Below are 26,085 nucleotides of genomic sequence, written 5' to 3' on the forward strand. Positions count from 1 at the left end.
AATAAATTAGTGAGCTGACATATTTAGTGTACCAGGTAAATATACCCATAAAAGAATTTTTTGGCTAAAAATTTTCTGAATATACTATTCCAGATTATGTTTTAAACCAACAACTAATTTAAGAGATTTAAAACCAGAAGGCAAAAGAAAAAAAGGGAGGAAGAGAGGGAGGGAAGGAGGGTAAGAGGGAAGAAGGGAGGAGGGAAGGAAGGAAGGGAAGAAAAACTTTTCTGTGATGTTCAAGTTTTGTCCCTGAGTTTGGATTCTAGACTTGGTAGCATATAATAAACGCCTAACCAAAAATAGAGATTAATCAGAAGTACATGGTTGTTTCAACGAACCCAAGAGTTAAAAAAGCACTTGATTGTTAGAAATAAAGTTACATGTATCCTCTCTTAGACTCTCTCTATCACTCTGTTTCTCTTTGCTCTGACTCTCTACCTCTGTCTCTTTGCTCTCCCTGTTTTTGTCTCTCTTTTTAGTCTCAAGCTGTCTCTGTCTTCTCCCATCTTTGTCTTGGTCTCTTATTCTATCTGACCTTCTCTGTCTTTTATTCTCTATGTTTCTCTGTCAGTCTCTGTTTTTCTGCTTTCAATCTGTGTCTTCTCTCTCCATCTCTTCCTCTCAATCTTCATTTGTCTTCTGTTTCTGTTTTTTCTCTTTCTATCTTCCTTCCTCCGTCCTCTCTTTGCTCTTTTGGTCTGCCCCTCCCTGTCTTTGTTTACCTGTGTGGTGGCTTAAAATTTAATTAATAGATTAAAGATTTTATTAGTATGACACATTATGATCTATTCTGTTAAGTTTAAATTGTGGTTTTACTGTATAAAAGTACCTTATTTCTTTCTGTTAATCACAAAACATTTATAGAGAACAAATCCCACTATTGCTGAAAAGAAAAGGAGAGGCCTGTTAACAAGTACTCCATCTTCAAAGACAAGTGGTTTTGTGGTAAGTTTTATTAGCATTTGGCACTCGTAATATCTATTTTCTGACTCCCTCCACTCCCATTTTAAAATATTTGTCATGCCAAGGGAATATTGGCTGCTGAAAATGATGTCTGTGTTTTTATGTTGCACACACTTTCATTGGAAGTACTGTATACCCTTCTATATATAAGAAAGAAAGATTAGGATATTGCAGCACTGACCAGTGTTATTCTTAGGTTGAACTGAACAATAGGAATGAAACTTGCCAGCAGGACAGCAGCAAGTGTCCCCGTTCAGTGGGAGCAGTCCTCACAGCTAGTTACATACCAGTCTGGGGACAGGTCAGGAGCAAGGAGATGACATACATATCCAGTGAGTGCAGGAACCTCACTACTCAGGGAGTCAATATCTTTCATAACAACACATAAATATAACTTCCAGGACCTCCCCCAACCCCCTGCAAGGGACATGCCTACTTACAAGAGTGACCGTACTGAAAGAAACCCAATGAGTGACAACTTTTACAGTATTTATTTATTTATAGTTATATTTTACAGCTTATTTATTTATACTACATTCATAGATTTTCCCAGTATAGATAAAATTTACCAATCCAGCAATATTGCCTACTAACACAGTTAAAGTCCTTACAGTTGACTCTTACCAGGCTGTTAGGGGAAGGGGACTAGAAAGTTAACCAAAGATCAGATTCTCATGCTGAGGAAGAGGTTTTTTTAGCACTCTACTCACAAACACTCTTTCCAGTGTTCTAAAAGTTAGTATTTCTTTGCTAGAAAATGAGTGATTTCACTTGATATTTGGAATTAAAAATTTATAGATCAGGAATAAATGTACCAAAATGAAGTTTTTCTCCCTAGAAAATTAATTTAACGGCCATTTTACAAATAAAAAAAACTAAAAAGTTTTTTTTTTAAATAGCATCTTTTTATTGAGATATGATTCATATTTCATAAAACCATTTTAAAGTATATAATTCAGTGGTTTTTTACTATATTCACAAGGTTGTGCAGTCATCACCACTGTTTAACTCCTGAACATTTTCATCACCTCATTAGCAGTCTCTTCCCATCCTCTCCTCACCCTCCAGCCCCTGGAAACCACTGATATACTTTCTGTCTCTATAGATTTGCCTACTCTGGACATTTCACATGAATGAAATGATATAATACAATACATGGCCTTTTGTGTCTGGCTTCTTAGCATAATGTTTTTGAGGTTCATCGGTTTTGTAGCATGTGTGAGAACTTTACTCCTATTATGGCTGAATAATAGTCCATTGTATGAATATGCCACGTTTTATTTATCTATTCATCAGTTCATGGATATTTGGGTTGTTTCTACCTTTTGGTGACTAATGCTAGTATAGGGTTGCTATGAGCTGGAATCGACACAACGGCAACAGGGCAACAGGTAATGCTACTATGAACATTCATGTACAAGTTTTTCCATCAACATAGTTTTCATTTCTCTTACTGGGTCATATGATAACTGTATTTTTAACTTTTTGAGGAAACACCAAACTGGTTTCCAGAGTGGCTTTACCATTTTACATCTCTACCAGCAATGCATAAGAGTTCCAATTTCTCCATGTTTTCACTTGCCCTTGTTATAATTTGTCTTTTTTATTTTAACCATCCTAGTGGATGGGTGTGAAGTGGTATTTTATTATGGCTTTGAGTTGCATTTCCCTAACGACTAATGATATTGAGCATCTTTTCATGTGCTTATTGGCCATTTATATATCTTCTTTAGAGAAATGTCTATTCAAACCCTTTGCCTATTTTTTAATTGGGTTATTTTTGTTTGTATTGTTGGGTTGTAAGGGTTCTTTCTATATTCTGGATAGAAGTCCTTTATCAGATATATGATTTGCAAATATGAGTAGTCCCTGACTACCTGCTTTGATGACCTTATTGTAAGTTGGTTCTGACGTAAGTCAAATGCCTCTTTTTTTTTAGTTTTCATTATTTAGTTTCATTATTGTTGCCTTTTCTTATCAGAATCCTTATAAATCCAATCTTTAAACATCTACAAATGATAACATCAGCAAATTATGCACTACAACATTGTGTGTTGTACATATTATTAATAAGATGTTCCAAAAAAAAAAAGAAAAACAGTCATCAGTGCTGTTGTCGCGTGAATCGAATATGTCATAAATCGAGGACTACATGTATTTTCTCCCATTCTGTAGGTATATATCAGTGTCTTTTAATGAATAAAATTAAAATACTTTTAAGAACACTTCATGGCTTGACATTTTGAAGTCCACATTTTGTTACCAAATGAGTCTGAGACTAATTGCCATTTGATAAATTCCATAGCTTGCTCCCACCAAATGAGGCATGTAGGTCGCCCTCAATTACAAGCTGTCGGTCCTTGGGTGGCCACCTTAGAGAAGGCTAATTTACTCAAGGGCCTTTGGGAGATTTTTGTTTTCTAGGATCTCAGTTTAACATGACCTTCCTAAAACTATTCCATGATACACATAGATAGGCATGAAATCCTTCTGAATTCCTGAGAGGAAGAGGAGCTAGGCAAATGTAGACACTGCGTCCCCCCGGCCTTTCCCCAGAGAAACTCATAATCCATCCCAGGCACCTAAGTTTTAGTCTCATCTAAGTTCAGGCCAGTTATCCTAGTCAGATGTAGCAGGTCAACATGCCAAAGCTCCTTGGAGTCCTCACCCAAGGAGTGTGGATCTTGAGTCTAGTTTTATATATTTTGATTTTGAGTAGGACATATGTCATGATGATAGTAACCAGATAGAAATATGGATCTTGAGCTCAGGAGAGAGTTCTGTATTAGAGGCAGAGATTTAAAGGTCTCTAGTGTTCAATGAGGAAACCCTGGTGGCGTAGTGGTTAAGTGCTACAGCTGCTAACCAAAGGGTTGGCAGTTCAAATCCACCAGGCGCTCCTTGGAAACTCTGTGGGGCAGTTCTACTCTGTCCTATAGGGTCGCTATGTGTTGGAATCGACTCAATGGCACTAGGTTTGGCTTTTTGGTTTAGCGTTCAATGACTCATCACTATGAGTTAGAATCTACTCGACGGCACTGGGTTTGGTTGGTTTTGGGAGTGTTCAATGGAAGCTCAGGTGGCGTAGTGGTTGAGAGCTACGGCCGCTAACCAAAAGGTCAGCAGTTTGAATCCACCGGGTGCTGCTTGGAAACTCTTGGGCAGTTCTGCTCTGTCCTATAGGGTTGCTATGAGTCAGAATTGACTCAATGGCAACAGGTTTGGTCTGGTTTTTTTGGTAGTGTTCAATGCAAAATATCTATTCTTCTTTATAGATTGATCTGTTTCTTGTTAAAAATGCATGTTTTTAGGAACCATTTACAAATGCCAGAAATTGTGTTAAGCTAGGTGAAATTGTTCCTATGTCAAGTTCTCAAGAAAATCTTCTAATGAGATAGTATTTTCAACTTTCCGTTGACTACTTAAAATGTAATTGCTTTTGCAACATTTAGTTCTACAGAAGTGTAATATATTCTTTTGTAGATTGATTTGTCCTCAGTGCAAAAAGCATCTTTTGAAGAACTATTTCCAGTTGTCAGCAATTATGTTAATTCAAATGAAATTGTTCCTATGTCAAGTTTACAAGAGGACCCTTCAAATGAGGTAGTGTGTTCAATTTTTCCTTCAGTTACTAAAATAAATAATTCTTATATGAGATACTTTAAGAAGTCTGTAATCCAGTTAAGACAACATCATCTACACGTGCAGTCAGCTATCAGTTACTATCCCAAATAAAGGATATTAGGCTGCCACAACTCAAACACAAAGTGTTTGGGATTTGGAATATTAAAAAACAGGAAGGAGAGGTGGGGCCAAGACGGCGGAATAGTCAGACATTCCTGTGGTCCCTCTTACAACAAAGACCTCCAAAAAACAAGTGAACTATATATGACAATCTAGAAGCTCTGAACATCAAAGACAAAGTTGAGGAGTTGGACTGAGTGGCAGGGGGAGGGAAGGAAAGCTCAGAAGCAGCGAAGAAGTGCCAGATCTGAGCTAGCCAGCACCCTGCAGGCTGGATTGGCTGCCACACGTGGGCTGAGGCAAGCAGTAGGCGCTCGAGACACATTTTACCATTTCAGGAGAAACTAGGCGGTGGAGAGTCTGTCTGCGCAAGCCTCTGGAGTTAGGGGGAGCAGTGCTGGATCTGCGAAAGTAAAGTGCAAGCATCTAACCTACTGCTCAGGATCAAAATAACCCTTCCCTCTCTGGGAAGTGCCTCTCTTCCCCTCACCCGCCCCCTCCCTACTCTGTTCCAGTTTTGGCCTGGCAGTGTTCAGTGGTTGCGGCGCCCTCAAGGCCAGAGTGGAACCTGTCATGCTTGAGCTAGTATCCCAGCTTTGGGGAGGGAACAAACAAACAAACAAGGAAACAAACAAAAAAGAAGCCACCAGCTCCCCTAAGCCGGGTGCTCAAGAGTACAAGAGTAACCACACCCAAAACAATCTCACGCCTTCAAAAAATTGCCACGCCACCTAAGCCAGGAACTCAGGGCAGGCACTGCCCCTTTGCCTAGGCATAGGCATAAGGGATCTGTGGACTTCAAATGCCTTTCATCTCTGCCTGGACCTGTGTGGGCCCATTCAACAGGGTAAGCCTCCATTAGCATAGTACAACAGGGTATATACCTAAAGCCTATTTTCAACTGCAACAACTAAGGGGGAGTGGCAGATTCGTGACATTTGACACCTCCCTGGCTGTTAAGCAGTCTTCAGCCACCCATATCAGGGGCCTGAGGACTAGTGGCTTCACTCGTTCCATCTAGCCACCCATGACAGGGGTCTAAGAATAAGTGGTGCCTCCCAGTCTTTACAACCAAAAGCATTGGGTACCCAAAGTCTGGCTACAAAACCCACCCACCTACGCACTCTAGGGAAGAGGGATACGCTTTCCACCTAGGCACTCGGGGGTAGCCATCAGCCCCTACCTTGCTCAGCACATAACCCACTACTGCAGCCAGATACCTGTGCCTGCTGTAATCACCATTATGCAGCCCTGCCCATCTAGGACTGTAGATGAGAGCCTGTACCACATACTCGGTGAACAACAGCCTGGATACCTGAGCTGAATCCACACAAGAAAAGTAAATGGACTCCTGGGCTCATACACCTAGTAGCAGCTCTAACCACCTGGTGAGAGAGCATGGAAGCTTCAAAGACACCAATAACCAAAGTAGCTCCATGCCCACCCTATTTGGGCATATCAAAAAACAAAAGACTAGGACACTGTAAGCAAACATAAAATAAATATAATAACTTATTGATGGCTCAGAGATAACAGTCAATATCAAATCACATAAAGAGGCAGACTGTGATGGCTCTAGCAAGCGGCCAAAACAAAGAACCAGGAAACCTCCTGGAGGAACAGAAGATCTTGGAATACAGGAGGTAGAATTCCAAAGATTACTATCCAGAACTCAAGAGGTCGGGAAGAAAATGAGGCAAAACTCAGACCAAACCAGGGAACACACAGACAAAGCAATAGACAAATTTATGAAAGCTATTTTACAAGATCAGAATGGCAAATCTAATAAGCTGCTACAATCTGTAGTGAGACAACAAAGAGAAACCCAAAAGATTAACAATAAAATTTCAGAATTAGACAACTCAAAAGAAACACATAGGAGCAGAATTGAGACAATGGAAGTCAGAATTTGTGAGACGGAAGATAAAGCACTTGACACCAATTTAATTGAGGAAAAATCAGATAAAAGAATTTAAAAAGATGAAGAAACCCTAAGAATTATGTGGGCCTGTGTCAAGAAGAATAACCTAGGAGTGATTGGAGTAGCAGAAAAAGGAGAGATAACAGAAAATACAGAGAGAATTGTTGAAGATTTGCCAGCAGAAAACTTCCCTGATATTGTGAAAGCCGAGAAGATATCTATCCAAGAAACCCTGCACAGGCTAGATACCAAAAGAAAGTCGCCAACGCATGTTGTAAGCAAACATGCCAAAACCAAAGATAGAGAATTTTAAGAGCAGCTAGGAATAAATGAAAAGTCATCTACAAAGGAGAGTCGATAAGACTAAGCTCTGACTACTCAGCAGAAACCATGCAGGCAAGAAGGCAAAGGGATGACATATATAAAGCCTTAAAGGAAAAAAATTCCCAGCCAAGAATTATATATCTAGCAAAACTGTCTCTCAAATATGAAGGCAAAATTAGGGCATTTCCAGATAAACAGAAGTTACGGGAATTTGTAAAAACCAAACCGAAATTACAAGAAATACTAAAGGGAGTCCTTTGGCTACAGAACCAATAATGTCAGACAAAAACCCAAGACTAGAACACAGGACAAAACAACCAGATATCAACTCAGATAGGGAAGTCACAGAAATAAGTCAAAGCTGAAACACTGAAAATAGGGAAACAGAGACGTCGGTATGTAAAAGATGACAACATTAAAACAAAAAAGAGAGACTAAAAAATGTAGTCGTAGATCTTTCATATGGAGAGGAAGTTAAGGTGATATCAAGAAATAAAAGATTGATTTAAACTTAGAAAACTAGAGGTAAATTTTAAGGTAACCACAAAGGAAACTAACAAATCTACACATCAAAATAAAAAAGAAGAAAAACGTAAAGACTTGGCAAATATAAAATCAGCAATAATGAAAAAGGTGAAAAGAAAATACATAAAGAAAAACGACTCAGCACAGAAAATTAAGTGGAACAAAACTGTCAATGCCACATGCAAAAAAAAAACATTGATATGACAGGATTAAATGCATACCTATCAATAATTACTCTGAATGTCAATGGACTAAATGCACCAGTAAAAAGACAGAGAGTGAAGGAATGGATTAAAAAAAAAAAAACATGATCCATTTATACACTGCCTACAAGAGACACACCTTGGACTCAAAGATGCAAACTAAAACTCAAAGGATGGAAAAAATATATCATGCAAATGACAATCAAAAAAGAGAAGGAGTGGCAATATTAATCTTTGACAAATAGACTTTAAAGCAAAATCCACCACAAAGGATAAGGAAGGGCACTATATAATGATTAAAGGGTCAGTATACCAGGAGGACATAACCATAATAAATATATATGCACCTGACAACAGGGCTCCAAAATAAATACATAAAACAAAACTCTAACAGCATTGAAAAGTGAGATAGATGGCTCCACAATAGTAGTAGGAGACTGCAACATACCACTTTCCATGAAGGGCAGAACATCTAGATAGAAGCTGAAAAAAGACATGGAAGATCTAAATGCAACAGTCAACCAACTTGACCTTATACATGTACACAGAACACTCCACTCAACAGCAGCCGACTATATTAGGCCATAAAGCAAGCCTTAACAGAATCCAAAACACTGAAATATTACAAAACATCTTTTCTGACCATAAAGCCATGAAAGTAGAAATCAATAACAGAAAAAGCAAGGAAAAAAAGTCAAATATACATGGAAACTGAACAACACCTTGCTCAAAAACTACTGGGTTATAGAAGAAATCAAGGACGGAATAAAGAAATTTACAGAATCAAATGAGAATGAAAATACATCCTACCAGAACCTTTGGGACACAACAAAAGCAGTGCTCAGAGGTCAATTTATAGCAATAAATGCACATATCCAAAAAGAAGAAAGGGCCAAAATCAAAATATTAACCCTACAACTCAAACAAATAGAAAGAGAGCAGCAAAAGTAGCCCTCGGGCACCAGAAGAAAGCAAATAATAAAAATAGAACAGAAATAAATGAAATAGAGAATAGAAAAACAATTGGAAGAGTCAACAAGACCAAAAGTGAAGAGATCGACAAAATCGATAAGCCATTGGCGAAACTGACAGAAGAAAAACAGGAGAGGAAACAAATAACCCAAATAAGAAATGAGATGGGTGACATCACAACAGACCCAACTGAAATTAAAAGAATCGTAACAGAATACTATGAAAAACTGTACTCCAACAAATTTGAAAACCTAGAGGAAACGGACAAATTTCTAGAAACATACTACCTACCTAAACTAACACAAACTAAGGTAGAAAAACTAAATAAACATATAACAAAAGAAGAGACTGAACAGGTAATAAAAAAAGAGAAAAAAGAAAAAACTCTCAACAAAAAAAAGCCCTGGCCCTGATGGCTTCACTGGAGAATTCTACCAAACATTCAGAGAAAAGTTAACAACACTACTACTAAAGGTATTTCAGAGCATAGAAAAGGATAGAATACTCCCAAACTCATTCTATGAAGCCAGCATAACCCTGACACAAAACCAGGTAAAGACACTACAAAAAAGAAAATCACAGACCAATATCCCTCATGAACATAGATACAAAAATCCTCAACAAATTCTAACCGATAAGCAAGCAGCCATCTAAGATGCATCAATTGGTCTCAACCCACCTGGGTCAAAGGAGAATGAAGAACACCAAGGGTACAAGGTGATTACGAGCCCAAGAGACAGAAAGGGCCACATGAACCAGAGACCACATCATCCTGAGACCAGAAGAACTAGATAGTGCCCGGCTACAACCGATGACTGCCCTGACAGGGAACACAACAGAGAACCCCTGAGGGAGCAGGAGAGCAGTGGGATGCAGACCCCAAATTCTCATAAGACCAGACTTAATGGTCTGACTGAGACTGGAAGGACCCTAGTGGTCACGGCCCCCAGACCTTCTGTTGCCCCAGGACAGGAACCTGGAAGGCATTATGCTAAGTGAAATTAGTCAGTTGCAAAAGGACAAATATTGTATGAGACCACTATTATAAGAACTCAAGAAAAGGTTTAAACACAGGAGAAAACATTCTTTGATGGCTATAAGGGTGGGGAGGGAGGGAGAGAGGAGTTCGCTAACTAGACAGTAGACAAGGATCATCTTAGGTGAAAGGAAGGACAACATACAATACGGGGAAGTCAGCACAACTGGACTAAAGCAAAAGCTAGGAAGTCTCCTGAAGAAAACCAAACACTTAGAGGGACAGAGAAGCTGGGACTAGGGTCTGGGGACCATGGTTTCAGGGGACATCTAGGTCAGTTGGCATTAAGAAAATATTCTGCATTCAACTTTGGTGAGTGGTGTCTGGGGTTTTAAAACTTTGCAAGTGGCCGTCTAAGATGCATGAATTGGTCCCAACCCATTTGGAGCAAAGGAGAATGAAGAACACCAAAGACACAAGGAAAATATTAGCCCAAGAGATAAAAAGGCCACATAAACCAGAGATTCCATCGGCCTGAGACCAGAAGAACTAGATGATGCCTGGCTACCATCAATGACTGTCCTGACGGGACACAACAGAGAGTCCCTGACGGAGCAGAAGAAAAGTGTTGAGCAGAACTCAAATTCACGTAAAAAGACCAGACTTACCGGTCTGACTGAGACTGTAGGAATCCCCAGAGCCATGGCCCTGGGCGTTCTGTTAACCCAGAACTAAAACCATTCCTGAAGCTCCCTCTACAAAGAATAGACTGGACTATAAAACATAAAATAACATTGTGAAGAGTGTGCTTCTTAGTTCAAGCAGATACATGCGACCAAATGGGTGGCTTCTGTCAGGAGGCAGGATGAGAAGGCAGGAAGGGACAGGAGCTGACCGAATGGACACTGGAAACCCAAGATGGAAAGGGGGCGTATGCTGTCACGTTAATAGGGATTGCAACTAACGTCATGTAACAATATGTGTATAAATTTTTGTATGAGAAACTAACTTGGGCCTATAATTTTGCTATTTGTTTTCTCTGTGTCCTTTCAGTTTTTTGTTTCTTTTCCCCCTTTTATGTCTTCCTTTGGAATCATCAGTTTATCTCTTTTGGTGACTTATTAGCTGTAACTGTTTTGTTATTTTAGTGGTAGCTTTAGGTTTTACGGTATACATCTTTAGCATATCACAGTTTACCTTCAGGTTACATTGTACCAGTTTTTGTATGGTCTACTGGTTCCTTTGAGTCAAGTCTGACTCATAGCAACCCTATAGGACAGAGCAGAACTGCCCCATTGGGTTTCCAAGGCTGCAATTTTTATGGAAGCATACTGCCACATCTTTCTCGCATGGAGCAGCTGGTGGGTTCTAACCACTGACCTTTCAGTTAGCAGCCGAGCACTTAACCACTGTGCCACCAGGGCTCCATGTATAGTATAGTGCTTTGATTTCTCACCTCCCAGAATGTGGAAATTATCGAACAATATCATTGATATTACACACAAGTAAAATTTTGCTGAAGATCATTCAAATCAGTTGTGAGAGTACATCTACAAGGAATGCCAGAAATTCAAGCCAGGTTCAGAAGAGGGCATGGAATAAGGGATATCATTGCTGATGTCAGATGGATCCTGGCTGAAAGCAGAGAATACCAGAAAGATGTTTACCTGTGTTTTGTTGACTATGCAAAGGCATTCGACTGTGTGGATCATAACAAATTATGGGTAATATTGCAAAGAATGGGAATTCCAGAACACTTAATTGTGCTCAAGAGGAACCTATACATAGATCAAGAGCTAGTTGTCCAAACTGAACAAGAGGATACTGTATGGTTTAAAGTCAGGAAAGGTGTGCATCAGGGTTATATCCTTTCAGCATAATTATTCAGTCTGTATGCTGAGCAAATAATCTGGGAAACTGGGCTATGTGAAAAAGAATGTGGCACCAGGATTGGAGGAAGACTCATTAACAACCTTCAATATGCAGATCACACAGTCTTTTTTTATGCTGAGCAAATAATCTGGGAAACTGGGCTATGTGAAAAAGAATGTGGCACCAGGATTGGAGGAAGACTCATTAACAACCTTCAATATGCAGATCACACAGTCTTGCTTGCTCAAAGTGAAGAGGACTTGAAGCACTTTGTGATGAAGATCAAAGACTACAGCCTTCAATATGGATTGCACCTCAATATAAAGAGAATAAAAATCCTCACAACTGGACCAATAAGCAACATAATAATAAACAGAGAAAATATTGAAGTTGTAAAGGATTTTATTTTACTTGGATCCATAATCAGTGCCCATGGAAGCAGCAGTCAAGAAATCAAATGATGTATTGCATCGGGCATATCTGCTGCAAAAAACTCTTTAAAATTTTAAAGAGCAAAGATATCAGTTTGAAGACCAAGGTGCGCCTGATCCAAGGCACGGTATTTTCAGTCACCTCATATGCATGTGAAAGCTGTACAATGAATAAAGAAGACTGAAGAACTAATGCCTTTGAATTATGATGTTGGCAAAGAATAGTGAATATACCATGGACTGCCTGAAGAATGAACAAATCTGTCTTGGAAGAAGTACAACCAGAATCCTACTTAGAAGCAAGGATGGCAGGATTTCATCTCATGTACTTGGGCCATGTTATTAGGAGGGACCAGTCCCTGGAGAAGGACAACATGCTTGGTAAAGTAGAGAGTCAGTGAAAAAGAGGAAGCCCCTCAAGTAGAAGTACTGACACACTGGCTGCAACAATGGGCTCGTGCATAACAAAGATTGTGATGAAGGCGCAGGACTGGGTGGTGTTTCGTCCTGTTGTAGGGTCATTATAAGTTGGAACGGAGTCGACGACGCATAACAACAATAGCAGCCTTTATGCTGTTATCATTATGCATCTTTTACATATGTTATAAATGCAACAAAACATTATTAGTTTTGTTTAAATAATTTTTAAAGTTTTAATAATGAGAAAGTAACATTATATATTTACTGTGGTTGTTACCATTTCCAGTGCTCTTCATTCCTTTGAATGGCGTTAGATTTTCATTTTTCTTAAGCCTGGAAGTCTTAACATTTCTTGTAGTGCAAGTGTACTAGTTGTGAATTCTTTCAGCTTTTGTATTTCTGAAAAGTCTTTCTTTTTTCTTCCTTTTTAAAAAAATTTTGATTGTGCTTTAGTGAAAGTGTACAAATCAAGTCAGTCTCTCACACAAAAATTTATATACACCTTGTTACATACTCCCAGTTGCCCTCCCCCTAATGAGACAGCCCACTCCCTCCCTCCAACTCTCTCTTTTCATGTCCATTTCGCCAGCTTCTAACCCCCTCTACCCTCTCATCTCCCCTCCAGGCAGGAGATGCCAACATAGTCTCAAGTGTTTTTCTTCCTTTTTTAAAGATATTTTTGCTGGATATAGAATTTTAGGTTGACAGGTTTATTTTTCCTGTACTTTAAAGTTGTTGCTGCACTGTTTTCTTGCTTCCATTGTTTCTGATGAGAAATCTGACATCATCTGCATCTTTGTTGCCTGATGGGAAGTATAGTAAGACCAGTGAATTCCAAGAGCATAAGTCAATTGCCACACTTCATTGCTGTGGAATTCCTTGGCCAGAGGCAATGCTGTGTGAAATACCGTGACAGTGGGTAGGGGATTCTTGAGTTCACGGATAGTAGTTTTGGCAGAAACATTGGGTGCAGAGAAGGCAAACCTGTATCCAGAGTAAGGTCTGTTTTAGTGAGAACAAAATGCTGCCCTTCTTTGAAAGCAGTCCAATGTAATCAACCTGCTACCAGGTAGCTGGCTGATTAACCTGGAAATGCTAATCAGAGACTGAGTGTTCGTCTCTGTTGCAGGTAGATTGGGCACTTAGCAGTGCCTATAGCCAGGTCAGCCTTGGTGAGTAGAAGTCCATGTTGCTGAGCCCATGTATAACTTCCATCCCTGCCACCATGGTCACTTTGTTCATGAACTCATTGAGTAGCTGGGGAAAGAGGCTGACTGGTATCCATGTAATGGGTCATCCTTTCCACTTGCTGATTAAAATCCTCCTCTGCTGAAGTCACCCTTTGGTGAGAGTTCATATGGGACACAAATATCTTCATGTTTTTGCCCATTCAGAGAGGACTATCCACATACTTCTTCCCTAGACCTCCTTGTCCCCAATTTTCCAATCACGTTCTTTCCAAGTCCTTGACTATCCAACCAAATCATTGGTCACAGCCCATGAGTCGATATACAATTGCATATGTGGCCATATCTCCTTCCAAGCAATATAAACAACCAGGTGTACTGTTCAAAGTTCTGCTCACTGGGAGGATTTCTTTTCAGAGATGTCCCAGAAAGGGGCTGTTGTTATGCAGCTGCTCACTTTTAGGTGGTACCTGCATAACATGCAGAACCATCTGTAAATCATACCCAAGTTTTCTCTTCCTCAGTTAGCTGTCAGTAGGGAGCTCCCCATGAGGCTATAGTATAGGTACAGATTGGAAAAGAGAAGGTAATGTGGCAGGAGTGGGGACCATGGGCATCTGGCCACTTCCTCATGTAACTTGTGCCTCCAGGCTTACTCAAGCCCAATCTCATATATACCACTTCTATTTGATGAGGGAATGCTGCTGTACATGGCCAACTTTATGGGTCAGACAACAGCTAATTCATGATGGGTACCTCAGGTTGCATGGTAACTTCGTGGCCCATGGTGAAGTGTTCAGCCTCTGGTAAGGCCTAGTAGTGAGCTAAAAGCTGTTTCTCAAAAAGAGGATACTTATCTGTGGAGAATGGCAGGGCTTTGCTCCAAAATCCTAAGGGTTTGCACTGTGATTCACCAGTAGAGGCCTCCCAAAGACTCTAAACAGCATCTCTATCTGCCACTGACACTTCAAGCACTGTTAGATCTGCTGTATCATATGACCCAAGTGTCAGAGCAGCTTACATAGCAGCCTACACCTGTTTTAGAGCCTTCTCTTATTCTGGGCCCAAGTCAAAACTGGTAGGTTTTTAGGTCACACAGTAAATGGGCCAGCGTAGCATACCAAAGTAAGGAATATGTTGTCTCCAAAATCCAAAGAGGTTCACTCAGCATTGTGCCTCTTTTTTAGTTGTAAGAAGAGCCAGATGCAACACCTTATCCTTCACCTTAGAAGGGATAGTTCAGGCAGGGATACAGATACTGATCAATCAAATGGATGTTGACCCAATTGGATCAATCTCAAATTGTAAATAACTGACATAAGTGTGAACCTTACCTGAATGTCAGCCTTGGATTCAGATGGTGGAAGAGAGAAAAAATGTATTCGTTTTCTTCAGACACTCTGTTTGTTGAGGAGAAAGGCAGCAATTTTATGAGGCTGAGTTAATAGTTTTTTCTCAATTCAGACTCATAATCTTAAAATCTGTGGTGATTCTCCTGCCATTTGTGGTGCTAAATGTCTGTCTTACTTTTTGATAATTGCATGATAATTTTTTTCTATGCCTTAGGTAATTTGGTAGAATTACTCAATTTGGTTAGAAGAAGCTACCTACATGGAGCCTACTAATCAGATGCAATTTTAAACTGGAAGCTCATTTCGGTTTTCAGTTCTTTTCCTAACAGCAAGCACCATGAATATGAATTGATATGTTCATTTACTATTTATATTTTTCTTTGGCTTTTCTGTTTCTATTGTTACCTATTTTTATTTTGGGATATTATTTTTCTTACTGATTTTTCAGAGTTCTTTATAGAAATAATATTTTTATATTTTAACTTTTCATTGGGTAATAGTTATTCCACTCTTTCAATCTATATGCTAAGATTGCCTTTGGTTCATTAGAAAACAGAAATAAATGGGGAGGGAAGAGGTGGAAGGGAGCATGCAGGTGAAGAAGGTAAGATACTCAATCATTGCTTTATTAAGCAGATTGAAACCATACTTAAAATAGCATTTGAAGTGTTATACTTTTTGTTTTATACTTAATAAATGCTAATGAAAATAAAGATCCCTGGTGGCACAATGGTTAAGCTTTTGGCTGCTAACTGAAAGGTTGGCAGTTTGAACCCACCAGCTGCTCCCTGGGAGAAAAGACCTGGTGATCTGCTTCTGTGAAGATTACAGCATGGGAGACCCTATGGGACAGTTCTACTCTGTTGTATTCTTAAGGATTGAATTGTGTCCCCCCAAAATATGTGTTGTAAATCCTAACCCCTATACCTGTGGCTATAATCCCATTTGGGAATGGATTTTCTTTGTTAGGTTCATGAGACAGTATTAGTGTAGGATATGTTTTAAATCAGTCTCTTTTGAGATATCAAAGAGATTAAACAAGCAAACAAGAAAGCAGAGATGGGGGAAAAGAAATGCCAAGCCACATGAGGATTACCCAGGAACAGAAACTCTAAAAGAGACAAGGACCTTCCTCTAGACTAGACAGAGAAAGAAAGCTTTCCGCTAGAGCTGGCACCCTGAATTTGGTCTTCTAGCCTTCTAGCTGTGAGAAAATAAATTTCTGTTTGTTAAAGTCATCCACTTATAGTATTTGTATTATAGCAGCACTAGATAACTAGTATATATATAGGGTCACTATGAGTTGGAATCAGCTCAACAGCAATGAGTAATGGGTATGAGTCAGAATCCACTTCATCGTACGCAACGAAAATTGTTTTCAGTGATTCTTGGCAGTTGCTGCTGGTGCCCAGGGACCAAGACAAAGTTGCAATATAAATAAAAGTATATGTACTTTTTTATAGCATTTTAGTTTGCTTTTTGTATCCCTTTCCTGTTTTTTGGGTTCCCTGTACCTTTATGCTGTATCTCCAGCTCACATTCTCTTCCAAGGCCCTTGACTTAGATATACACCTATCTGCTAGAAGCCTCTCTCTACTTGGATGTCTGACAGGCACCTCAAAAAGAATACTTTGGAGATTGAATTTATTATTTTCCTTTTTCTACCTCTTCCCAACAAAACTCTTCCTACTGTTGGGCTCTTTATCTTTGTGTCCTCTGTCTAATCCAGAAATATGGGCATTATCCTCAACAAACTCCTTTCCTCTTCCTTATTCCATATATTTATTCAGCTCCTTAATTTCCCAGATTGATTCCTGACTACCCCAGTTCAATCCTACTTTTGTTTAGATTCAATTCCTTATTGCTTTTCCTTCTTTTTCTAAAATTGCCTCATACTTGTTTTCCTGACCTTTGGTCTGGCTTCTCCCTTTCTAATCCATTCACCACACTACTACCTGAGTGATGTTTCTAAAATGTAAATTCAATAATGTTCCTCTTCTGCCTAGGATTTATAGTGGTTCCTCATACTTGTCAATATAAAACTAAAATGCTTTATCCTCAAATGTGGGCCCCTCTATGACCTCATGTCTTTCATTCCCTCTACCTACATTTACACCTTTTAACATAGTCATTTATTTATTAAACCTTTATTGAGCTCTTACTATGCCAAGTAGTGGAATAGACTGTGAGAAGAATAAATGAATAAAACATACCCTCAACCCAGAAGAAGCTCATAATCCACCAGTAAGATAAAAAAGGTAAACAAATGACTGCATGATATAGGATTAGTTTTATAGTAGAAAGGTTCAGAGTGTTATTGGAGTATAGATGAGAGGTGCCTAATCTGGGGTTAGGAAAAGGTCTGAGGATTTTCCCCAAAGGAGGAATTGCTAGAGCTGAGACTTTTTTATCTTTATAAGTTTCCATTTTTATCAAAGGTATTTGTGTTCATAGTTCTAGAACATTTCTTAAGAACAGTAATTTTCCAAGCCCTCCTCTATATCTCATTCCTCTTCGTCCAGAACCAACCATTTTTACCACTTTTAACTGTTTTTATATTTATGTCTCTAAATTATACATTTGAATTGCTCTTTTTTATTTTTCAGTTTTAATTAGCTTTTGACTTCTCATTGTTGTAGATGACAATTTAGCTCTCTTTATTATCCCATCCCCACCAAACATATCTACCCTTCCTCCTGTTATATAGTTTTACCTTAATTTTTGTCACATTACTATCGCTGTTTGGAAACCCTGGTGGCGTAGTGGTTAAGTGCTATGGCTGCTAACCAAAAGGTTGGCAGTTTGAATCCACCAGGTGTTCTTGGAAACCCTATGGGACAGTTCTTCTCTGTCCTATAGGGTTGCTATGAGTCAGAATTGACTCGATGGCGGTGGGGTTATCACTTTTTACGTTATTATGTTATGTAAATTCTAGTCACAGTTGAGTCATAAGCTAAAATGGTCATATGACCACTTTTCCTTTCCCTGTACAACCTTTTGTTTTTCCTGGAATAAATAATTATCGTTTACTTGTTTTTTTATTTTTCTGTCTAATTAATCCTAAACTCTTTGCCTGTTGTCTAAAATCACCTCTCTAGATCTTCATTTGCATCAAGCTTTCCCTGAATTTTAACTTACTGAGTAAGTCTCTTCTGGAATTTCCTGACCTGTTCTAGCCTAGTGTGCTGTTACCCTCTATGCCTGTGGCATAGTTGTCATAGTATCTCTGTACCATCATCTTAGGATTTCACTTTACCTCTCACCTTGGTTGGATCTCCTGTTTCCTCTACCCCATAATTTTCACTTTCTTCCTTATTTTGGTAGAGCAAATCTTCCATTAGCTTCCTGAGGAAGGGTACATGGTAGATAAATTGAGACCTTTCATGACTGGAAATGTTTTTATTCAATTCTCACATTTGGTAGATAGTTTAGCTGCTAAAGAATTCTGGGTTGGAAATAATTTTCTTTAGAATTTTTACAGTATAACTTTATTACATTTCAAGCTCCCAATGTTGTTTTGAGAAGTTATGCTGGTTCCTAGTCTATCATTAATGACCAGCTTTTTGCATGTGGAAGCTAGAGGGATCTTCTTATCTCCAGTGTATGAAATTTCATGCTTTGGTATGGTTCTTTTTCTGTGTATTGTGCTAGTACTTGGCGGACTCTTTTAATTTGGAAACACATGCAATTTGGTTTTGAGAAATTTTTAAAAATTATTTCACTGATATTCTTTACCTCACTTTTTTCCTGGCACTTCTATTATTTGGATATTGAGCTTCCTGTACTATCCCTCTCATCTTCTTATCTTTAATAAAAAATCTTTTTTGTTCTTTCATTCTACTCTCTGGGAGATTCTCAATTTTATGTCCCAGATTTTATATTGGAAGATTTTGCATTTGTAAAATATTTTAATAGACTTTATTTTGTAGAGTAGTTTTAGGTTCACAGAAAAATTGTGCATAAGGTACAGAAAGTTCCCACTTACCCCTTGTCCATTGTTTCTCCTATTAACATCTTACATTTCTGTGGTACATTTGTTACAATTGATGATTCAGTACCGATGCATTATTATTAACTGAAGTCCATAGTTCACACTAGGGTTCACTTTTTCGGTTGTACGTTCCACGAGTTTTAACAAATGCTTCATTTCAAGTGTCCACCATTACAGTGTCATACAGAATAATTTTCACTGCCATAAAATGTCCCTATTCATCCCTCCCCATTCCCTGGCAACCACTGCTCTTTTCACTATCTCAGTAGTTTTGACTTGTTCAGAATGTCATACAGTTGTAATCATACAATTTGTGGCTTTTCCAAACTGGCTTCTTTCACTTCAGCAGTATGCATTTAAGGTTCCTCCGTGTCTTTTTTTGGCTTGATAGCTCATTTCTTTTTTAAAAAATATTTTATTACGCTTTAGGTGAAGGTTTCCCCTTCAACAATTTGTACACTGACTGTTCCAAGACATTGGTTGTAATCCCCTCAATGTGTCAGTGGACTCCCCATTTCTGCCTTGGGTTCCCTGTTACCTTTTCTCTGGTTTTCCTGTCTTCTCCTCTTTGCTTTTGGGCAGATTGCCCTTTTGGTCTCATGTAATTAACTGTTCTAAGGAGCTTGTTCTTCTCGGTATTGTTTATTTTGTAGGCCTGTTGTTTTTTTCTTTCATGGATTGTGCTTTTGCTGTCGAATCTCAAAACTCACTGCTAAACCCAAGGTCACCTAGATTTTCTCCTGTGTTATCTTCTAGCAGTTGTATAGCTTTGTGTCTTACATTTAGTCTTATTGAGTCCATTTTGAGTAAATTTTTGTGAAAGACGTCAGCTCTGTATCTAGATTTTTTTTGTGTGTGTGTGTGGCTGTCCAGTTGTTTCAGCATCATTTGTTCAAAAAACTATCCTTTCTCCATTGAGTTGGCTTTGCTCCTTTGTCAGAGATCAGTTGACTGTTTTTGTATAGGCCTATTTCTGGGCTCCCTATGCAGTTCTACTGATCTATTTATCTGTTCCTTCATCAGTACCACGCTGTCTTAATCACTTTAGCTATAGTAAGTCTTGAAGTTTCAGTCTTCCAATTCTGTTCTTCCTTAGTCTTGTGTTCGCTATTCTGGGTCTTTTGCCTTTCCATGTAAACTTTAGAGTCAGTTTGTTGCTATCCACAAAATAACATGCTGGGATTTTGTTTGGGATTGCTTGAATCTATAGATTGAGTTGGGAAGAATTGACATCTTAATAATATTAAGTTTTACTATCCATATACAGGGAATATCTCCCCATTAGATCTTCTTTGATTTCTTTCCTCAATGCTTTGTAGTTTTCTTTAAAGAGATCTTATAGATATTTTGTTAGATTTGTACCTAAGTATTTCATTTTTCTTGGTTCTAATGTAATAGGTGTACTTTTTATTTCAAATTATAATTGCTTATTGCTGGTATGTAGGAAAGCAGTTTACTTTTATATGTTAACGTTTTATCCAGGTACCTTGGTGTGATTGCTTATTAGTTACAGAAAATTTTTTTCTCTGATTTCTTTGAAATTTATTTAATTGTACAGCATCAAGTGGGGGCTATAAATGATTTTTTTTTTCTTAAATAGCTAATCAATGTCCTAGCACCACTTTTTGAGCATTTTTTTTTATTTCCGCGTTGATTTCTAGTGCCATCTTTGTCATTGTTGTTAGCTGCTGTTGAGTTGGGCCCTGATTAATGGCAAGGTGACTCCATGCACAACAGAACAAAATGCTATCCAGTCCTGCACCATCCCCATGATCAGTTGCCAGCTAGACCATTGTGATCCGTGGAGCTTTCATTAAATGATTTTCAAAAGTAGATCTCCAGGCTCTTCTTCCAAGTCCATCTTAGTCTGGAACCTGTTCAGCATCATAGCAATACACAAGCCTCCACTTACAGATGGGCGGTGGCTGTGCACGAAGTGCACTGGCTGGGAGTCAAACCCAGGTCTCCCGCATGGAAGGTGAGAATCCTACTGCTGAACAATCAATGCCTTCGTTGTGTGATCTTTAGCATGGATTATATTTTTGTGTGTACACAAGTGTTAGCATTTGAAACCAGTGAGCATCTCTCCCTTCTTGACATTCTTCCTGTGGTTTCTTCAATTTTGTTCTTGCCTGAATCTCCTGCTACCTCTATGAGTGAAACTTTTCAGTCTCTATCGCTTCACCCTTTCCTAAGTTGGCCACGGAAGCCTCACTAAAACCTGTCCCACCATGGGTGATCCTGCTGGTATTTGAAATACCAGCAGCATAGCTTCCAGCATCGCAGCAACACACAAGCCTGCACAGTACAACAAACTGACAGACGGGTGATGGTCTCTACCAATGCTACTTCAAATATTTCTTCTCTGTTTTTCTTTATTCACTTTCTGGTAATTCAATTACACTTGTAATGCACCTTTTGAAATTGTCACGCAGTTCTTGAATGTTTTGTTGTTTCCATTCTTTTTTCTCTTTGCACTTCACTTTGGGAAGCTTCTATTGACCTATCTTCAAGCTCACTATTTTTTTTTTCAGTCATGTCTAGTCTACTAATGAGCCCATCAAAATCATTCTTCATTTCTCTTAAAAACCAAAACCCATTGCCTTTGAGTTGATTGCTGTTGCTGTGATTTATTTCTTGCATTTCCTTTTGATTTTTTCTCAAAGCTTTCATCTCTCTGTTTGTATTACCCATCTCTTCTTGCATGTTGTCTATGTTTTCCATTAGAACTCTTGACATAGTATTCATAGTTATTTTAAATTCTCTGTCTAATAATTCCAAAATCTGTGTCATATATGAGTCTGAGTCTAAAGCTTCCCTTATCTCTTTAGACTGTGTTTCTTCTTGCCTTTTCGTGGGCTTTGTAATTTTTTTTTTTTTTTTTTTGGTGAAAATATACACAACAAAACATACATTCATTCAAAAATTTTTACATGTACCATTCATTGACAATGGTTGCATTCTTTACATTGTGTCACCATCATCACTATCTTTGCCCCTATATTTTCACCACCATTAGCTTATACTCTTTGCCCCTTAAAGTTCTCATCTGTGCTTTAGAGTTGCCGTTGTCATTTTAATCTCATACAGGTAATTCTTCAATATGGCACAATGCTCAAGACAGACATTTTTTTATTTATTGAGCTAAATTATTGTTTAGCTGCCTTGTAATTTTTTGTTGAAAGCCAGAAATGATGTACTGGGTAATATGAATTGCAATAAGTATACCTTTGAGTGAGGTTAATATGGCTAGCAGTTGGGCTGTGTTGAATGTTTGTTGTATGTCCCAGAGGCTTCATTTTTCTTCTAGTGTCTTTGTTTTTGTTTCCTCCTTTTTTTTTTTTTCTTCCCTAAGAACTACTCCTTAGATCTAGGCTGTGTCTTGCCACTATTTCAGCTAGTTGTAAAATTTTTTGTAAATTCTTTGGAATATCCTACATTGACAATTATATTTTCTGTGAACAAAGACAGTTTTATTTGTTCCTTCCCAATCTGTGTACCTATTATTTCCTTTTCTTTTCTAATTGCGTTAGCTAGAACTTCCAGTACAATGCTGAATAGGACTGGTGAGAGGGACATCCTTGTTTTGTTTCTGATCTTAGGGGGAAAGCATTTAGTTTCGCCATTAAGTAGAATGTTAACTGTAGATATTTTGTAAATATTCTTTATCAAATTAAAGAACTTGCTCCCTATCCCTAGTTTGCTGAGAGTTTTTATTATGATAAGTGTTGGATTTTGTCAAATTCCTTTTCTGTATGTATTAATATGATCATATGATTTTTCTTCTTTAGCCTGTTGATACGATGAATTACGTTATTTGTGAATGATGAACCAGTCTTCCTTGCATACTTGGGATAAATCCTACTTGGTCATGGTGTATAATTCTTTTTAAATATTGTTGAATTCAATTTGCTAATATTTTGTTGAGGATTTTTGCATCTATGTTCATGAAAGATACTGGTCTGTAATTTTCTTTCCTAGTAATGTCTTTTTCTGGTTTTGGTATTAGGGTATTGCTAGCCTCAAAGGATAAGTTACGAAATGTTCCCTCTTCTGTTTTTTGGAAGAATTTTAGAAGGATTGGTATTAATTCATCTTTAAATGTTTGGTAGAAAACATCTGGGCCTGCTATAGTATTTTTAATGTACAAGAACACCTTTTTGTCCTCTGTGTCCTCCTTTATTGTAGCATGCTTGCGTCATGGTTGCCATCTCTTCTAATGTCAATGTAGTTAATCTTGATGTTTTCTTTTGCTAGTGTAGTTTTTGTTTCCTCTCAAATGCATGCTATCCTTTTTTCTTTTATTATTTTCTTCCTTTTTTTAAATTAAAAAAAAATTTATTATTGTACTTTAGGTGAAGGTTTACAGAACAAACTAGCTTCTTATTAAACAATTAGTACATATATTGTTTTGCAACATTGGTTAGTTACCAACCCTATAACATGTCAACGCTCTCCCTTTTTGACCTTGGGTTCCAAATCAACAGCTTTTCTGTCCCCTCTTGCCTTCTAGTCCTTGCTCCTGGGCTTGTGTGCCCCTTTAGTCTCATTTTGTTTTATGGGCTTGTGTAATCTTTGGCTGAAGGGTGAACCTCAGGAGTGATTTCATTACTGAGCTAAAAGGGTGTCTATGGGCCATACTCTTGGGGTTTCTCTAGTCTTTGTCAGGCCAGTCAGACTGGGCTTTTTTTGTGAGTTAGAATTTTGTTTTACATTTTTCTCCAGCTCTGTCCAGGACCCTCTATTGTGATCCTTGTCAGGGCAGTCAGTGGTGGAAGCTGGGCGCCATCTAGTTGTGCTGAACTCAGCCTGGTGGAGGATGTGGTAGTTGTGGTCCTTTAGCCTTTTTCTCTTTTTCTTGTCTTCTGTCTCTCTTTCTCTCTCTCTCTCTCCCTTCATCCCTCTTCCTCTCCCTTCCCTCCCATTTTATTAGTGACTTTCCTCAGATATCTATTCATACTTAAGATTGTGGGTCTAAAGAGTTGACTGGATACTCTTGCTCATGTGTTGGGCTTGTCAACCGTGAGATTCATTGTAGAGTGATATGGCTGAGCCCTAAACTTGTGTCAGTAGCATTAGGTCTTTCTTTTTTGGACTACTGAGAACAGAATCTTTTAGTCTCTTGCCTGGAGGATAAAAACCTATTAGGGCTGGGAGTCTCAGCATCTACTGTAAACATATGTTCACTTGATTCACCTATTTTTAGCACATCTTCACCTTCAACGGTGCCTGAAATCCTCAGAGAAGAAACCATCTGTTTTCTGTTCTCTGTAGAAAAATCCTGTAGTCTTCTGTTTGAGTTGAGGAGAGGCATTTGCAGCAAGTGAGGGAGTAGGTCTGGGAACCTGTCTGCTTCCTCTTTATATAGGGCACACATACAAAAGAGAGCATACGCCATAGTTTACAGGAAAAAAACAAAAACAAAAACTTGAGCACCTTGTGCCTACCACCCAGACAATGAAATAGTACATTAAAAATACCTCCATTCTCCTAAAAAAAAATTTACTGTGCCCCACTATGATTTCATTCCCCCCCCCATAAGTAACTACTCTCCTGAGTTCTGTGTTATTTATTCCTTGACTTTTCTTTATAGTTTTTAGAACTGACATCTTTACTGAATCTTTCATAAACATGATGTAACTCCTTGTTTATTTAGGTGTTCTTTAATATTTTTTAATAGTTTTATAATTTTAACCAGAATGATCTTACATGTTTTCGTTAGATTTATTCCTAGGTACTTTATATTATTTGATGTTACTGTAAATGTTGTCTTTTTATAAATTATATTTTCTAATTTTTGTTGATTGAGTATAGAAACACAATTGATTTGAATACATTTATTTATAGCCAGCAACTCTGCTAAGTTTTATTAAAACTAATCATTTCTGAGATTTTTTTGGATTTTCTATGCAGACAATTACATCATCTGCGAATAATGATATAATTGTTTCTTCCATGTGAATCATACTTTATTGTCCTATATAGTACCTCTAGTACAACATATTTTTTTCTCTAAATTTTGTTTATCTTGTTCTTGTTGTTGAGAATATACACAGCAAAATGTACAACACTTCCAACAGTTTCTACATGTACAATTTAGTGATATTGATTGCGTTCTTCCAAGTTGTGCAACCATTCTCACCCTCTTTTTCTGAGCAGTACAACATGTTTTTATTCAGGACCTTAAGACAAATTGTTTTCAAAGTTTCACCACTAAAGTTAATGTTTGTGTAGTTTATTTCATAGATAAAAATTTTTTTTTTTTTTTTTATAGATAACCTGTATTAATCAGGATATGCTGTGGTAACAAATAACTCCAAAAATTTTAGTGGCTAAAACAATAAAGATTCATTTCTTGCTCATGCTATACATCCACTGAGTTGAGTAAGCGCCCTGCTTATTAGAGCTGACAGAGGAACTTCTGTCTTAATGTTGCTAAATGCTATGCCAGGGTGAAAAGAGAGTCCTGGGTGGTCTTCTTATCTTGGCAATTAAATTTTCTGACCTGAAAGTAACATTCAATACTTTCGGTCACAGCTTATTAGCCAGAAATAGTCACAGGCTTCACCAAACCACAAGGGAGCCCAGGATTTCATGTTCTCCAGGAAAAACTGGAACTCTATGGCAAACAATACTGAGGACTGTTAACATCCTTTATTAGGTTAACAAGTTTCCCTCTGCTTCTAGTTTACTATGAAGTGAGTGTGATTTTTACTAAACACTTTTTCTGCATATGAGATAGTTATATTTTTGGTTCTGCTTTGATCTGTTAATATTGTCCAAAGAAAATTTTGACAAAGTTAATTTTGTAGAGTTTATTTGGTTTTAGAAAAGATTTATGAATTGGAAGTATAGTCTTAGTGAGACATACTCCACCAGACAGAAAAAAAAAACTAGGAGGTTTTATAAGAAATAAAAAAGAGAGAGAAACAAAAGAAAGCACTTTTAATATATTTTGACATGCTATCAGATCATGCAAGAGCAGGATGTAGAGAACATTTAAACATTTAAACTTATCGATTTAATAGGGTTTGTTTAATGTTTGGTTAAAACAAATAGTTAAAACGTATGCAAACGAAAAAGTGTGTATATCAAGAAGGCAAACAAAAAAAACCCCAAACTTGTTGCTATCTAGTCAATTACAACTCATAGCAACCCTATAGGTCAGAGTAGAATTGCCCTATAGGGTTTCCAAGGAGCA

The 26,085-nt window shown here is 38.0% G+C and overlaps 1 protein-coding gene across 1 annotated transcript in view; it reads left to right on the forward strand.

Moving 5' to 3' along the window:
- The window catches only part of MEIKIN (meiotic kinetochore factor), a 128,619-nt gene that overhangs the window by 53,552 nt on the left and 48,982 nt on the right, over nucleotides 1–26,085 (forward strand). Inside the window, exons 10-11 of the mRNA XM_064275371.1 lie at nucleotides 868–948; nucleotides 4,450–4,569. Of these exons, the coding sequence (XP_064131441.1) occupies nucleotides 868–948; nucleotides 4,450–4,569 (201 nt within the window). The remainder of the gene's footprint in view (nucleotides 1–867; nucleotides 949–4,449; nucleotides 4,570–26,085) is intronic.

Source organism: Loxodonta africana, chromosome 2 (genome assembly GCF_030014295.1).
Source record: "Loxodonta africana isolate mLoxAfr1 chromosome 2, mLoxAfr1.hap2, whole genome shotgun sequence".
Lineage (NCBI taxonomy): Eukaryota > Metazoa > Chordata > Mammalia > Proboscidea > Elephantidae > Loxodonta > Loxodonta africana.